The sequence below is a fragment of the Periophthalmus magnuspinnatus genome, chromosome 9 (assembly GCF_009829125.3).
Source record: "Periophthalmus magnuspinnatus isolate fPerMag1 chromosome 9, fPerMag1.2.pri, whole genome shotgun sequence".
Taxonomy (NCBI): Eukaryota; Metazoa; Chordata; class Actinopteri; order Gobiiformes; family Gobiidae; genus Periophthalmus; species Periophthalmus magnuspinnatus.
In genome coordinates, this window is record NC_047134.1 from 35886395 (window position 1) to 35904550 (window position 18156).

Consider the following 18156-nt stretch of genomic DNA (forward strand, 5'->3'; position numbering starts at 1 on the left):
ATAAAAATGTTAAGTGTGTTTTCAACATTGGAGTTTACAGTTGTCTTGGTTTGGTTGAAGTTCATGTTTTGCCATAGTTAAAATTAAATATTTATACTTCCAATAGCATTAACTCACTACACAGGTCATGAGCAAGATTTGTGTCATTTTCATTGTATAAGTGGATAAAGGACTTAATTAAAAGTCTTATAACAGAAATATAAATGTGGTAATTTGATTATTTTAATAAACCATTTAACTTGGATGGGCGCGCACGTCTGGTGACCGCAGCGCGCACGTCTGGTGACCGCAGCGCGCACGTCTGGTGACCGCAGCGCGCACGTCTGGTGACCGCAGCGCGCACGTCTGGTGACCGCAGCGCGCACGTCTGATGTCGCTCACACTGGTCCATGGGACGCTCAGGGAGTTTGTGTGTTTGCTCAGACTTGTGAAAAATTAGAGGGAACATTGGTTAAGTGAGTAAAGTCTGACCGCTCCTCGCTCTGACCGCTCCTCTGACCACTCCTCGTTCTGACCGCTCCTCGCTCTAACCGCTCCTCTGACCGCTCCTCGCTCTAACCGCTCCTATGATTGCTCCTCCCTCTGACCGCTCCTCTGACCACTCCTCATTCTGACCACTCCCCTGACCGCTTCTCTGACTGCTCCTCCTACCACTCCTCTGACCTCCCCTCTGACCGCCTTTCTGACCACTCCTCGCTCTGACTGCTCCTCTGACCGCTCCTGGCTCTAACCGCTCCTCGCTCTGACACTCCTCGCTCTAACCGCTCCTCGCTTTGACCGTTCCTCTCTCTGACCGCTCCTCTGACCGCTCCTCGCTCTAACCGCTCCTCGCTCTAACCGCTCCTCGCTCTGACACTCCTCGCTCTAACCACTCCTCGCTTTGACCGTTCCTCTCTCTGACCGCTCCTCTGACCGCTCCTCGCTCTAACCGCTCCTCGCTCTAACCGCTCCTCGCTCTGACCGCTCCTCGCTTTGACCGTTCCTCGCTCTGACCGCTCCTCTGACCGCTCCTCGCTCTGACCGCTCCTCGCTCTGACCGCTCCTCGCTCTGACCGCTCCTCTGACCGCCCCGCTCCTCTGACCGCCCCGCTCCACTGCCCACTCCTCTGACTGCTCCTCTGACCGCCCCTTGCTCTGACCTCTCCTCTGACCGCCCCTCGCTCTGACCGCCCCTCGCTCTGACCGCTCCTCGCTCTGACCGCTCCTCGCTCTGACCGCTCCTCTGACCGCCCCTCGCTCTGACCGCCCCTCGCTCTGACCTCTCCTCTGACCTCTCCTCTGACCGCTCCTCGCTCTGACCGCTTCTCTGACCGCCCCTCGCTCTGACCGCCCCTCGCTCTGACCGCTCCTCTGACCGCCCCTCGCTCTGACCTCTCCTCTGACCGCTCCTCGCTCTGACCGCTCCTCGCTCTGACCGCTCCTCTGACCGCCCCTCGCTCTGACCGCTCCTCTGACCGCCCCTCGCTCTGACCTCTCCTCTGACCGCTCCTCGCTCTGACCGCTCCTCGCTCTGACCTCTCCTCTGACCGCTCCTCGCTCTGACCGCTCCTCGCTCTGACCTCTCCCCTGACCGCCCCTCGCTCTGTGTTGTGTTTGTGTTGACTGGACTGGCTGGTCGACCTCGTTCATTGGTCAGTCTGACGTGGGGTCAGACACAAAGAGGCTGTTGTCCTTCGGGCGCAGAGGAGACGGCTCTGACCAGAGGGACGGGGGGGGGGGGCAGTGGCTCAGTGGTTGGTCTCCCAACCGGAAGGTCAGAGGATCGAGTCTCGCTCAGACCAAGTTCTGTCGTTGTGTCCTTGGGCAAGACACTTCAGCCACATTGTCTAGTGTGAAAGTGGTGTGTGTGTGTGAGTTGGTGGTGGTGGAGGGGCCGATGGTGCAGATTGGCAGCCTCGCTTCCTTCAGTCTGCCCCAGGGCAGCTGTGGCTACAATAGTAGCTTACCATCACCAAGTGTGAAAATGAATGAATAATGACTCTAGTGTAGAGGTTTGACAAGACAACAACACACAACAACACACAACAACACACAACAACACACAACACACAACACACTCCAGGGTCACTCCAGGGTCAGCTGGTCAGAACAGATGGACAGACAATATCACAGTGTGATCTGACCATTACAGCAACACAAAATGTAATTTAAATTGATTCATTTACAAACATGTTCTCCTCATGTGATCGGTCTAAACGTGTTTATCTGACGTGATCGGTCTAAACGTGTTTATCTGACGTGATCGGTCTAAACGTGTTTATCAGACGTGATCGGTCTAAACGTGTTTATGTGACGTGATCAGTCTAAACGTGTTTATGTGACGTGATCGGTCTAAACGTGTTTATGTGACGTGATCGGTCTAAACGTGTTTATCTGACGTGATCGGTCTCATGTTCACATTCATTTTTTTCACTCTTCTCCGTCACAAATCTGCATAAAACTGGACTCTCACATGACGAGATTTACACCAGAAACACACTGTTTTAAAGCTGTGTGTTCAGAGGGGTCAGGGGGGTCAGAGGGGTCAGGGGGGTCAGAGGGGTCAGAGGGGTCAGATAGGTCAGAGGATTTTATGACTCAGTTTGTTTCCAGTAGCAAAAACATTTAAGACTGAAACATGATCTAAACTGATGCAAGAGTCACGCTTCAGAACATGTTTGTGGAGGTGTAAACCACAGGATTCACAGATAAAACGACAGAATGAACTTTCTGTTGTTTGAATCACAGACTCATCACGAGTCTCAAACTCAGAAAACTCTGGAAAATCCTTGTGTCATAAACAAATCTGTCACGTCTTTTACCTGAGATGAAGTTTGATGTTTCCACTGTTGATTCTGCAGATTCTCTGTGCTGTTTTTTTTCTTCTTTTTTCAGTTTTTTATGTGTCGGCCGCCATGTTTGTTTTGACCCAAACGGAGCAGGTGTCTCTGATTGGTCAGTCACACCCCGTGGAATCATGGGAGACACGATACGATTCTACTGCTCCTGGTTTAGTCCGGGTTTAGTCCGGGTTTAGTCCCGGTTTAGTCCCGGTTTAGTCCAGGTTTAGTCCCGGTTTAGTCCAGGTTTAGTCCCGGTTTAGTCCTGGTTTAGTCCTGGTTTAGTCCTGGTTTAGTCCTGGTTCTTCTGCTAAACTCAGACAAGACTGAAGTCATCATCTTTGTCCACAGAAACATAGAGAAAATGTCAGCGTCACCTCCAGTCTCTCTCTAAAACCTTCAAATCAGGCTTGAAATCCATCCATCCATTTTCTTCCTCTTATCCGGGGCCGGGTCGCGGGGGCAGCAGTCTAAGCAGGGACTCCCAGATTTCCCTCACCCCAGACACGTCCTCCAGCTCCTCCGGTGGGACCCCAAGGCGTTCCCAGGCCAGAGAGACATAGTCCCTCCAGCGTGTCCTGGGTCTTCCCCGGGGCCTCCTCCTGGTGGGACATGCCCAGAACACCTCCCTAGGGAGGCGTCCAGGAGGCTTGAAATCTAGAGGTAAAAATGGACTCAGACTTGAACTTTAACAGACACAACAAATCAGTAACATCTGCAGCTTTTTACATCTAAAAAAACGTCAAAAAACAAAGGTAAACTTTCAAAACCAGACTCAGAGACTTATCCTGCATTTGTGTCCAGTAGATTAGACGACTGTAACGTCCTGATCACTGGACTCTCCAAACGACAGAACAGAACATCCAGAACATCCAGAACATCCAGAACATCCAGAACATCCAGAACATCCAAAACATCCAGGACATCCAGAACATCCAGAACACTGCTGCTCAGGTCAGGACTAGAACCAGGAAGTACTTCACATATGTCTCCTGTGCTCAGGTCTGTGGCTCCTGTGGCTCAGGTCTGTGGCTCCTGTGGCTCAGGTCTGTGGCTCCTGTGGCTCAGAGACTTTAAATCAGCTCTGTGTGTATAAGTCTCTCCATGTTCTAGGTCCAAAGTTCATCTCTGACATGTTAGAGCCACATGAACCATCAGCGTTTCAGTTTTCTGCAGCTAAAACTCCTGAAGATGTGAGACAGACTCGACTTTGACAATATTTAAATCCAGACTCTGTTCTGTTCATCTGTGACTAAAGGTTTTTATTCTGCCTCTTCTCTTTTAATGTTAATTTATGATGATTATTTGTGATTATTTATGTTTTGATTTGTGTGATTTTAATGTCTTTTTTATTCTGTAAAACACTTTGAATTACCCTGTGTACGAATTGTGCTGCACAAATAAACCTGCCTTGCCTAGTTTAGTCCTGGTTTAGTCCTGGTTTAGTCCGGGTTTAGTCCAGGTTTAGTCCAGGTTTAGTCCGGGTTTAGTCCTGGTTTAGTCCTGGTTTAGTCCAGGTTTAGTCTGGGTTTAGTCCGGGTTTAGTCCTGGTTTAGTCCTGGTTTAGTCCTGGTTCAGTCCTGGTTTAGTCCTGGTTTAGTCCTGGTTTAGTCCTGGTTTAGTCCTGGTTTAGTCCTGGTTTAGTCCTGGTTTAGTCCTGGTTTAGTCCTGGTTTAGTATTATTTTTATTACATGAGTGACTTTTTCAGTCTTTTTAATGATTCAGTCGATGATTAAACTGATTCACTTTTGGACATTTGTGCTGAAAACAGTGACATAACCTTTGGTCAGTATTTGTGTTTGCTCTTTGCTAGTTCATCATAACAGACCGAACACAGGACAGACCGAACACAGGACAGACCGAACACAGGACAGACCGAACACAGGACAGACCGAACACAGGACAGACCGAACACAGGACAGACTGAACACAGGACAGACCGAACACAGGACAGACCGAACACAGGACAGACCGAACACAGGACAGACCGAACACAGGACAGACCGAACACAGGACAGACCGAACACAGGACAAGACAGACCAAACACAGGACAAGACTGAACACAGGACAGACCGAACACAGGACAAGACCGAACACAGGACAGACCGAACACAGGACAGACCGAACACAGGACAGACTGAACACAGGACAGACCGAACACAGGACAGACCGAACACAGGACAGACCGAACACAGGACAGACTGAACACAGGACAGACCGAACACAGGACAGACCGAACACAGGACAGACCGAACACAGGACAGACTGAACACAGGACAGACCGAACACAGGACAGACCGAACACAGGACAGACCGAACACAGGACAGACCGAACACAGGACAGACCGAACACAGGACAGACCGAACACAGGACAAGACAGACCAAACACAGGACAAGACTGAACACAGGACAGACCGAACACAGGACAAGACCGAACACAGGACAGACCGAACACAGGACAGACCGAACACAGGACAGACTGAACACAGGACAGACCGAACACAGGACAGACCGAACACAGGACAGACCGAACACAGGACAGACCGAACACAGGACAGACTGAACACAGGACAGACCGAACACAGGACAGACCGAACACAGGACAGACTGAACACAGGACAGACCGAACACAGGACAAGACCGAACACAGGACAGACCGAACACAGGACAGACCGAACACAGGACAGACCGAACACAGGACAAGACCGAACACAGGACAAGACCGAACACAGGACAGACTGAACACAGGACAGACCGAACACAGGACAGACCGAACACAGGACAGACCGAACACAGGACAGACCGAACACAGGACAAGACCGAACACAGGACAAGACCGAACACAGGACAGACTGAACACAGGACAGACCGAACACAGGACAGACCGAACACAGGGCAAGACCGAACACAGGACAGACCGAACACAGGACAGACCGAACACAGGACAGGACAGACCGAACACAGGACAGACTGAACACACGACAGACCGAACACAGGACAGACTGAACACAGGACACTGGACGTGTGTAAAAGTACAGTACAGATTGTTGGGAGTACGTCACCTGATTGATTCCATGGAAACAGTTAAAACCATATTTTGGGACTTTCTCCATGAAGATACAGACATTTTAGCCAAACTGTGGTAGGTTACAGTCAAACGAACATTGCCATGGAAACAAGCAGCAGAGGCCCCTCCTCCAAATCAGAGTCAGGTTTGTGGAGAGCACAGTCTGTGTAAAGAAGTGACGTGACCACGGCGTCGGCTCCAGACGAAGCTCATCGAGGCCTGGAGCGCGAATTTGGTAAAGTAAAGTGAAGTAACGCCCCTCCACAGCCACGACGCGGGTTTAGGAGAGAGCGGGCGCTTAGTAACGCTGTCAGTCCAACCTGCGGCTAACACTATATCCATTTATATAAACAGTGTATGCTAGCAGGTTAGCTTTGTGCATTTATATAAACAGTGTATGCTAGCGGGTTAGCTTTGTGCATTTATATAAACAGTGTATGCTAGCAGGTTAGCTTTGTGCATTTATATAAACAGTGTATGCTAGCAGGTTAGCTTTGTGCATTTATATAAACAGTCTATAGTGGAGACGCGAGGACACTTATTTTTGCACATTTGTTGACATAAATGTTGCATATTGTGGCTTTAAGTACTTTTTTTGAGCTCTTGTAGCTGTGATTGAGTACGTGAATACTGCTCTGAGGTGAGGACATATTTGCAGTACTTTTTCCACTACTGCAGTTATGTTTTTCTCCACAGGAATCTACACTGAACCACTCAAGTGTGAAACCCCTTTGAAAAGAAAAAGAAGAAAACAACCACCCATTCTCCTCATCCACCTCCACGTGCACCTCCTCTACCTGCACCTCCTCCACCTGCACCTCCTCCTTCTGCACCTCCTCCATGTGCACCTCCTCCATGTGCACCTCCTCCACCTGCACCTCCTCCTTCTGCACCTCCTCCACCTGCACCTCCTCCACGTGCACCTCCTCCACCTGCACCTCCTCCACCTGCACCTCCTCCCTCTCCACGTCCTCCATGTGCACCTCCTCCACCTGCACCTCCTCCACGTGCACCTCCTCCATGTGCACCTCCTCCCTCTGCACCTCCTCCATGTGCACCTCCTCCATGTGCACCTCCTCCCTCTGCACCTCCTCCATGACATCACAAAGTGGAACGTCGCATGTTGATCTTTGTAGATGTTACAGACTAATAATAAAGTGACTCAAACGTGTGAATGAAACAAAACACAACTCAGGTCTTTTTTTGAGGAGAAACTTTAGAACATGGATTAAACTTCAGAGTCAGTTTTGTGTGAAACTGGAGCTTTAATATTCACAGCTCTGGATGAAGAATAAAGAAATAAATAAAGTTTAGAGCTCGACTATGAGAAAAGTCTAAATGTATCAACAAATTCTGCTCCAAACCACAAGCTGAAAACCGACCACAAGGTTTAGTCCTGGTCTAGTCCTGGTTTAGTTCTGGTCTAGTCCTGGTTTAGTCCTGGTCTAGTCCTGGTCTAGTCCTGGTCTAGTCCTGGTTTAGTCCTGGTTTAGTCCTGGTTTAGTTCTGGTTTAGTTCTGGTTTAGTCCTGATTTAGACCTGGTCACAGTTGGAAAAGTAACTAAACCTGTTACTGAAGTAAGAGTACTATTACTTCAGAGTAATATTACTCTAGTAGAAGTAAAAGTACACTCTTGTATTTGTGTACAGACTCTGACCCACAGCTAAGTGTTGTTTTTGTGCTGTTTTTTGTGCACTTTTTAGTGTTTTTTGTGCACTTTTTGAGCAGTGTTTTTGTGCAGTTTTCTGTGTTTTTTGGTGTTTTTTGTGCAGTTTTTGGTGTTTTTGTGCTGTTTTTTGTGTTTTTGTGCAGTTTTTGTGGTTGGTTTCTGTCCTGGAGCAGCTGTAGCTCCGCCTCCTGCCCCTCTCTGCCTCTTTCACTCCCTCCTTTGGTCTGCTCCTCCCCCTCTCTCCCTCTCTCCCTCCTCCTCTTCTCCTCCTCCTCCTTTTCTCTTCTTTTTCTCCTTTAGTGTTGCTCAAACAGCTCATTACCAAAGAGCCTGGGCTGCGTTCACTTCTTCTCAAACCCTCAAATCCAAACGTGAGAAACGACTGTGTTCGTCTGAAGGTAAAGTCAGAGCTTTATGTTGATCGTCTGTTTTTTTTGCACGTTTCTTGTTGTTGTTTGTTCTTATCGTGGGGAGTTGTTTGTGTGTTGGTCAGAGTTGGTCAGAGTTGAACAGTGGAGTGTGTGTACACGTGGGTGATGTGTGCAGAGGGACGTGTGACTGCCCCCTATAGGTTCATATGATGCAAGACAAACAGTGAACTATATTTGTGCTTTTTATGGTGTGAGTTTGTAAAAAAGCTGCACAATTCATCCAAACTGAAATGTGACACAACAAATAGAAAACACTGCACTTTTTGTGTAGTGTAATAACAAAAAACATCATTATTGTGTCTGAAAGAGCTCAGCGTAGTTTAGATCTGTGCAGGTTCTGAAATGTGACGCTTGAGTCAGTTTGTGGTTAAAATATTAACTTAAAACATTTTTCTCTTGTCACAAAAATCAAATTTTTTCCCAAATCCTGCAGATCTAATTTGTCTAAAGTTGAACAGAGGTGGAAACAGTAACACAAATGTATTCAAGTAAAAATACTGTTACCTCAGAATATTTAATGCTGCAGTAAGTACAAAGTAGTGCAAAGTTTATGTATTTATTTATTTATAGCAAAGTTTATTTATAAAGCACCTTTGACAGTGGAGGAAGTCGCAAAGAGCTTCACAAAAAGAAAAAGAAACACAAAAATAAAACACAAACACGACAGAGTCAACAGAACAAAAACAGAACAAAACTCTGCTTTTTAAAACGAGCAGAGAAGAGCGTTTGGTGATGGGGTTTTATGTTTTCTTTACAGTGAACAAACCGACAGCGGGAGATTGTTCTGGAGTCTGGGGCCACAGCGGAGTACTCGAGTAACAAATCTAAACATTAATGTAAATGAAAGAAAAAACTGTAAATAATGCGCCAAATCTGACATTTTCACTTAGACTTAGTGGGACCGAAGTTAGAAAGTTAATAATAAATACATCTAAAGTAAATAATAATTAAGTTTAAAGTAAATCTAGAGTAAATAATAAATACATTTAAAGTAAATCTAGAGTAAATAATAAATACATTTAAAGTAAATCTAGAGTAAATAATAAATACATTTAAAGTAAATCTAGAGTAAATGATAAATAAGCCTTAGAGCAGGAGCGTGGACAGAGGAGACACTGAACATTGTGTCAGTTTTTATTTCTGAACATTGTGTCAGTTTTTATTTCATGCGTCTCAGTAACTCGAGATGTTCGGCGTAAACTCGGTCAAAGCTCTGACGTCGTGAAGGAGAAAAGGGTTTGAGTCGTTTTGATGTTTCGTGTATCAAACGTCTCGATTTAAATTTCAGGCCACTCAGACTTAAAGTACGACGTCTTATTGGAGCAGATGTTTTTATCACAGCTGAGTATTTCATGGTGGAGTTTTTATCTAAAACGGCCTTATCCGTGTTTGATTAAAGGTTGTTACAAAAACAATGAGCTAAGGTCATTTTCTCTTTTTGAGTCTCAAAATGAATAAAAGTTTCTTTATATTTAGACTAAATACTGAACATCACATGACTCAAACTGCAGAGTCTTTGTGGAGCAGCTCCATCCATTCCTGTTCTTCCTCTTCTCCGGGGCCGGGTCACGGGGGCAACAGGGACTCCCAGACTCCCCTCACCCCAGACACCTCCTCCAGTGTGGCCTGGGTGAAATTGATAAGGAAAAAGTGAAAAGCCGATATCTGATGATGTTTCAGAGTATAGTGCAGTCCTAAAGTGCAGTCGTGCTTCAGGGGGTTGAAGCTGTGAGGTTTTGAGACTAAACAGACGTAAATGTAGGATTTTATGAAGCTCCGAAACATTAACCTTTGAGAAAAAATGGGAATCTGAGCTGAAAAGAGTTCTGTCCGTAGAAAGGTGAGGTGTTTCATCGTTTTCAGAGGTAACAGTTTCACTTAAACGGGGGGTATTATACAAAGTAGATTTTTTTAGCTTTTACCGTGTTCTAACGTCGCTCCCTCATCAAAAACACGTCTGAAGAGGTTTGACGTGTTATTCAGGCATGTTTGAGTCATTTAGCGATCTCTCCTGAGCTGCAAGATTCTATCCAAGGCTCCGCCCACAAACCAACGTCACCCATGCTCCGCCCACATGACAATCCTCCATAAATATACAAAAACATGATACAAACTGTACAGTACGACTTCACAAACCTGATGTGATGTGTCGCAGTTTCATTGGTGGATGGTTCTGATTGTGTTGTGATAGAGCTCTGAAGGGGGAGGGACTTAACACAGAGAGGTGACAGACGAAGGGGGAGGGACTTAACACAGAGAGGTGACAGACGGACAAACGAAAGGGAAAATTGTTAATATGTTGTTTTTGGTGAATATAACATTTTCAAAAACAATAATAGGAAAGAGTTAATACCCCACAGAAGTATAAATACCTCCTCCTTAAATAACTCACTCTCTTTTTTCCGGCGTTTTCCACAGAACCATGACCCAGAGTAACGGGGACAGCGCTCAGAGGGGGCGGGCCGGGCTGCACCAGGTGCGAGCCCGGATGGCGGCGCGGGGGGAGCGGGCGCGACAGAGGGTCCAGAGCATCACCAGAAACGACGTCAAAGGATGCTTCATCAAGAACGCCTTCGTCATCTTCACCGTGGCCGCCGTCGTCATCGGTAAGTTCTGCACAAACATCAAACTCTAGAATTTCATTTATTTTCACTTACGGTGTAACGTTTATGGAGAGGAGACTTTTTGAGTCTCCAGTCGCTTCTACGTTCAGTTTGAAAACGTTTCTGGAAAATCCTCGTGTCAGAAATAAATCTGTCACTTTTTTACCTCAGATAAGAGTTTGGTGCTTCCACTGTTGATTCTTTTGATTCTGTTGATTCTGTTGATTCTTTTGATTCTGTTGATTCTTTTGATTCTGTTGATTCTTTTGATTCTTTTGATTCTTTTGATTCTTTTGACTCTGTTGATTCTTTTGACTCTGTTGATTCTTTTGATTCTGCTGATTCTGCTGATTTTGTTGATTCTGTTGATTCTGTTGATTCTTTTGATTCTTTTGACTCTGTTGATTCTTTTGATTCTTTTGACTCTGTTGATTCTGTTGATTCTTTTCATTCTGTTGATTCTTTTGACTCTGCTGACTCTGCTGATTCTATCTCCATGGAGACAAGCAGGTGAAGTTACAGATCAGATCTGTGACTTGGCCTGATACCAAACTGCACAGTGACCTGACAAACCTGATGTGCAGTGATGTCATTAGAGACATGCAGCGCTCTGAATGGGGAGGGGTTTAGCACAGAGAGCAAAGGGGGAAGGGGCAGCTGAGTGTGGTGGGGGAGGGGCTTAAAACTAAAAAGAAACTTATAAAACAATTTATAAAACTTCAATAGATGTAAATACCTCCTCTTTAATACCCCATAGATGTAAGTACCTCCTCTTTAATACCCCATAGATGTAAGTACCTCCTCTTTAATACCCCACAGATGTAAGTACCTCCTCTTTAATACCCCATAGATGTAAATACCTCCTCTTTAATACCCCATAGATGTAAGTACCTCCTCTTTAATACCCCATAGATGTAAGTACCTCCTCTTTAATACCCCATAGATGTAAATACCTCCTCTTTAATACCCCACAGATGTAAATACCTCCTCTTTAATACCCCACAGATGTAAATACCTCCTCTTTAATACCCCATAGATGTAAGTACCTCCTCTTTAATACCCCATAGATGTAAATACCTCCTCTTTAATACCCCATAGATGTAAGTACCTCCTCTTTAATACCCCATAGATGTAAGTACCTCCTCTTTAATACCCCACAGATGTAAGTACCTCCTCTTTAATACCCCAGAGCAGTATAATTTAACACTTTTTCAGAGTTTTGTGACGACTCTTTCAGACAAAAATACAATAAGTCGTTTATAATAAATGAAGGATTCTTTAAACTTTTACATCTCCGTTCATGAAATTTGTGACTTTGTGGATCCCCGTCATCGGCGCTTGGACGACACAGAGCAGAGAGAGAAAAGGAATCCAGGATGAACCCGGAGTGACCTTTAAACTGACCTTTGAACTCTGACCTGTGGCTGTTAACCCCGCCCCCTCTGTGTGAGGTGATTCCACACATCTGCAGCTCTGATCGAGTTTCACACAAAGAAAAAGATGCTGAGTTTAGAACGCTCTTTCACTGGAGGTCAAAGGTCGGCCACCTGGAAGTTACAAGGAATGAGGAAATGAGGGTCTCATTTTGTTCAGTAAAGTTTGTTGTCGCCATGGAGATAGATCAGTTTGTAACACTTTAGAATCATTTAAACTTCATTAAATTAGCTCGATTAAAGCGTCAACAAACATTTAAAGTCTCTAATTTTTATCGTGTTAAAAACATGAAAAACTGAACTAGTTTGTCATAAACAGTTTGCCGTGGTCCAGAGTTACTCCTCACTGACCTTAAACATTCTGACCATCATCATTAGTCACCCTGATGAGTTTAGAAGCTCTTTTCACGACTTTCAGAGGTTTGCTAACATTAGCTAACATTATTATCGCACAACAAAACTCTTTGTAGATGCAGACAGGACACAGGGGACGTATTCTGTCCTGGGACGAGACACATTTTACTCAAACACAGGGAAAGGCCATTTAATTCAGGGTGAACATGTAACAATGAGTCAGGCTTATTATTACAGTATTTCCTCTGGAGTTTAAGTCGCACCAGTGAAAAATTCATAATAATGAAGAAAAAAACATATATAAGTCGCATTTTTAGGGGAAATTTATTTTACAGAATCCGAGACCAAGAACAGACGTTTTATCTTTAAAGTCAAGTTCTAATAATAAGATTAAAATGTTGAACCACAGGCTGAATATCAGTACATCATGCTAACGCTAATGCTAACGCTAACGTAACACATTTATATTTATTCAGCTGAAGCACAGACAGAACTGAACACGTGTCTGGTAAATGTTAAATGTTCAGTGGTTCAGGAGGAGTAGACACTGGTACAAGTCTAGAGCCCGACTGTGACAATAACAAAGATGTGAAATTATATTTGAATAATATAATATATATTTATATTATTCAAATATATTTGAATAATTTCACATATAAGTCACATCTGAGTATAAGTCACACCCCCAAAACTATGAATAAAACTGCGACTTCAGTAAAATACGACAGTTAATTCCTTCACTTAACTCTGCTGTTGGAGGCGTCGGTTAAAACGTCTCAGAGTTTAATCTTGTCCCGTTCATCACTTCCTCTTCCTTCACTCTACAAGTATCTACAGGGAGAATAAATAAAGTGGTTTATTTCATGTTCATGTATTGACTTGCAAAATGAAATGACTAATATTTTCCTGTTCCAATATAGAAACTCTGGATTAAGTATCGAGTGACATTTTCCCTCGGTCCAAACACAGTTAACCTTTTACAAAATGGATTAAATTGTGTTATGTAACTGTTATTCTGAAGTCTGTACTGAACAGATTTGTATGAATAAAACACAGATGCTCTGGGACAACATCAGCCAGTAAAGAGAAAATAAACAATATCAGTATCTGGAATATAAGTGTTTATGATGAAATTTAAACGCTCGAAGAAACAAAGCACCACATTTATATTTCAGGTTAAATACAGTGACACCAGGGACATGTCCGTGTGATTTTCTTGTTGTTCGTTCTCAGGTATAATCTTGGGCTTTGCGATGCGTCAGTGCCACTTGTCCTACAGAGAGATCAAGTTCTTCTCTTTCCCCGGAGAGCTGCTCATGAGGATGCTGCAGATGCTGGTGCTGCCCCTGCTGGTCTCCAGCCTCATTACAGGTACGAACGACAGCGTTTGTCAAACTGTGGTCCCACTGGTGCACGGGCCGCCTCTGGGGGGACACCGGGCCCTCTGCGGTACGTGGGCCGCCTCTGGGGGGACACCGGGCCCTCTGTGGGCCGCCTCTGGGGGGACACCGGGCCCTCTGTGGGCCGCCTCTGGGGGGACACCCGGCCCTCTGTGGGCCACCTCAGGTGGGACACCGGGCCCTCTGCGGTCCGCGGGCCGCCTCTGGGGGGACACCGGGCCCTCTGCGGTACGTGGGCCGCCTCTGGGGGGACACCGGGCCCTCTGCGGGCCGCCTCTGGGGGGACACTGGGCCCTCTGCGGTCCGTGGGCCGCCTCTGGGGGGACACCGGGCCCTCTGCGGGCCGCCTCTGGGGGGACACCGGGCCCTCTGCGGTACGCGGGCCCCCTCTGGGGGGACACCGGGCCCTCTGCGGTCCGTGGGCCCCCTCTGCGGGGACACCGGGCCCTCTGTGGGCCACCTCAGGTGGGACACCGGGCCCTCTGCGGTCCGTGGGCCGCCTCTGGGGGGACACCGGGCCCTCTGCGGTCCGTGGGCCACCTCAGGTGGGACACCGGGCCCTCTGCGGTCCGTGGGCCACCTCAGGTGGGACACCGGGCCCTCTGCGGTCCGTGGGCCACCTCAGGTGGGACACCGGGCCCTCTGCGGTCCGTGGGCCGCCTCTGGGGGGACACCGGGCCCTCTGCGTTTGTGTATTTATTTTATTCAGAGACAGATCTAAACTGAACCTTGGTTTAGTCTCGTTTAGATCTGATATATTCCCGGTTTGATCCAGTGGTGCTACAGGTGTAAAAAATATGGAAAAACCAAACAAAACTAAAAGTTATTTTTTCTGTAGAATCTGGAGTCTCTGCTCCTTCGTCGGGACATTGAGTTTAAATAGTTTTGTCAAAGCAGTGAGTTTCTCAGTCCAGTATTTTCTTCTTCTTTGAAAGTGATTTTAAATGTTCTTTTTAAAATATTCTTTTTAAATGTTGTTTTTTAATGTTGAATCGTCCCTGACGCCGTGTGAGGTCACAAACCACTGGACACAACAGGAGGAACAGTTGTCATGGTTTATTTTTAGCATCTCATTCCTGAAATAAGTGTACGACTATTAACTATTTATGAATTTATAATCACAAAGTGATTAAAGGGACACTTTAATAACAGTTCACTCATGTTATTGTGCTGTTCCCTTTTCATAAACTTTTATTTCAATCGATTTGTTCATGTTTAAATAATCTCGTATGATTCTTTTTTCAGTCTCGGGTGTTTAGATAATTTCAGTTTTCATCCATCCCTTATCCCCGCCCACTGCTTTGTACTTACTACATAAAAAAACAAAAACAGATCGTACATTTGGGGTTCAAAAATCTAAAGTCACAGGAATTTTTCAAACATGAACATGCAGGATCTGTCAGTTCTGCAGATTTGAACAGAAACCTGTTTCTGTTATTTATGTTTTAGGTCAAAATTACAACAAAACCTGTGAAATAATGATCTACATATGTTAAATACCAGAAAAAAAGCTTAATAGAAAAGTATCAAAACTAGATCCTCGTTTGACCCGGTTTGAGCCAATACAGACGGAAACACGACTAAAGATGAGCCTCCGGTCACTTTTCAAACCTGCACGTCTCCGTCGGACCTCGGCGTCCTGTCGTTGTCGGAGTCGTCTTTGACATACCTGTGTCGCCGTGAGGAGAAGCCCACAGCTCGTAAAGTGTGAGGTGTGACGCAGGCGGCAGATGGACGAGCACAGTGTCCACTTTAACCAGAGGAACAGAACACCAAATACACCAAAACTATTCATACATCCAGCTTATTTTTAGGAGTTTTTCTGTTGTTCGTCAGGGTTTTTTACTCTGTTGTTTCAAGTGTTTTTGAACTGTCAGTGGTTAGAGCGGAGGATCTTCTACTCTGACGTCGGAGGATTGAGTTACGTTTTTGTTTTCAGAGCCGTTTATTCAATATGACCGCGTAGTATTGATCGTTCTAAACGTGTTCAATAACGACATGCGCTCAAAGAAGTTGTTTTGATATTAATTTAGTGCTGGTGATACTGACAAACATTTATGTCTGACGTTCTGACCATAGACTGTATAAAAAAGTGGAATAAAGTCGTTCAGCTGAGGTCACATGAAACTCATCGAGATCAGGGGTCACAGGGGTCAATCTGGAGTCGAGTTCATATTTGGGATTCTGACCTCGAGTATCATAGCAACCAAAGAGCCAATCAGGAGCAAGGCTGTTGAAGGTAACGCCCTTTGTCCCACAACGCTGGTTTAACAATCTGATTTTGTTGCTTTATAAACAAATATAATGTTTTTCAGTGTTAATTTCCTAAAATTCAATCTGTGACATTTCATTGAAGCTCTCTCGCCTCCACCAGAAAAGTTCCGTAATGGCCCTTTACGTTGGGCAGTGTGGTGAATGAGGGGTGAACAAATGTTTGTTTGTTGTTTGAGTCGGAGCTTCGCCGCAGCAGCGTTTACTCAGCCGTTTATTCATCCGTTTATTCAGCCGCTCAGGTTTGGTGTTTTTGGGTTCAGTAGTGACCGGATTATACTGACCTCATACTGAAGAAAGAGGGAGGAGGGAGAGAGAAAGAGGGAGGAGAGAAAGAGAGAGAGGGAGGAGAGAAAGAGAGAGAGGGAGGAGAGAAAGAGAGAGAGGGAGGAGAGAAAGAGAGAGGGAGGAGAGAAAGAGAGAGGGAGGAGAGAAAGAGAGAGGGAGGAGAGAAAGAGAGAGGGAGGGAGATAGGGAAGGAGGGAGGGGGAGAGAGAGAGGTTAAAGTGAGTGTGTGGCCTGGAAAAGAAAGAAATCACACGTTTGTTTGTTCAACTGTTCATGGTTCAGTTCTGCCCAACTTCACCCATCTATTCCTCCATCAGGTGTAGTCCTGGTATAGTCCTGGTGTAGTCCTGGTGTAGTCCCGGTGTAGTCCTGGTGTAGACTTGGTTTGGTCCTGGTGTAGTCCTGGTGTAGTCCCGGTGTAGTCCTGGTGTAGACTTGGTTTGGTCCTGGTGTAGTCCCGGTGTAGTCCTGGTGTAGTTCTGGTGTAGTCCTGGTTTGGTCCTGGTGTAGTCCCGGTGTAGTCCCGGTGTAGTTCTGGTGTAGTCCTGGTGTAGTCCCGGTGTAGTCGTGGTGTAGTCCTGGTGTAGTTCTGGTATAGTCCTGGTTTGGTCCCGGTGTAGTCCTGGTTTGGTCTCGGTGTAGTCCTGGTGTAGTCCCGGTGTAGTTCTGGTGAAGTCCTGGTGTAGTCCTGGTGAAATCCTGGTGTAGTCCCGGTGTAGTCCTGGTGAAGTCCTGGTGTAGTCCCGGTGTAGTCCTGGTGTAGACTTGGTGTAGTCTTGGTGTAGACTTGGTGTAGGCCCGGTGTAGTCCCGGTGTAGTTCTGGTGTAGTCTTGGTGTAGACTTGGTGTAGTCCCGGTGTAGTTCTGGTGTAGTCCTGGTGAAGTCCTGGTGTAGTCCCGGTTAGTCCCGGTGTAGACTTGGTGTAGTCTTGGTGTAGTCCCGGTGTAGTCCTGGTGTAGACTCGGTGTAGTCCCGGTGTAGTCCCGGTGTAGTCCCGGTGTAGTCCTGGTGTAGACTTGGTGTAGTCCTGGTGTAGACTTGGTGTAGTCCTGGTGTAGTCCCGGTGTCCGGTGTTTCCTGTTTTTGTCAGTTTGTTTATATTTGACTTGGACACATATGTACAGGTTTGTTACTTAGTGACCATAACGAGAGCAGACACGTGTGTGAATTACACAATAGTTATGATCAGACTCATAAAATAAATGACATTTGTTCAATGTTTTAAAGTAACAGAAAATGTCGTCGTTAATGACAAAGTCACAATGATTCTGTTTTTTAACTCACTGCTACTTTCTGTATTTTATTCATTTTTGTTTTTTACTTTTCTTCACAAACTTCTACTCAACTGATGTGAAATTATGATGTAATATTTCCCAAGAAAATATAACTCTAACTGCATTTTAACCACGTCCCCGTGTTCTGAGATACTTTAACTTGTTTACGTAACAGAGGACAGAGTGTAACACGTGGTGATGTTTAAAAGTCTCTGTGGCGTCACAGTCCTGTGATGTTCGTGGTATTTCAGAGGATCTTGTTGGAAGATGACGTCGCCCTGTTAGATAATGTGCTGTTTGTGCTGTAACATCGTCTGACGGGGGTCACGTGACCTCATCACGTGACCTCATCACGTGACCTCATCACGTGACCTCATCACGTGACCTCATCACATGACCTCATCACGTGACCTCATCACGTGACCTCATCACGTGACCTCATCACGTGACCTGGCAGGTGTTTTTCTGGATCCTACCTGTCTTTACACTTTAATAAATATTGTGCCTTGTCTTTTATAGTTTTGTCTTTTTGGTGAAGTTTA

At 45.8% G+C, this 18156-nt stretch overlaps 1 protein-coding gene across 1 annotated transcript in view; it reads left to right on the forward strand.

Moving 5' to 3' along the window:
* Window positions 1-7881: 7881 nt before the first annotated feature.
* LOC117376604 (excitatory amino acid transporter 1-like) overlaps window positions 7882-18156 on the forward strand; it is a 36394-nt gene continuing 26119 nt past the window's right edge. Inside the window, exons 1-3 of the mRNA XM_033973114.2 lie at window positions 7882-7957; window positions 10409-10596; window positions 13614-13751. Of these exons, the coding sequence (XP_033829005.1) occupies window positions 10413-10596; window positions 13614-13751 (322 nt within the window). The 5' untranslated portion in view covers window positions 7882-7957; window positions 10409-10412. The remainder of the gene's footprint in view (window positions 7958-10408; window positions 10597-13613; window positions 13752-18156) is intronic.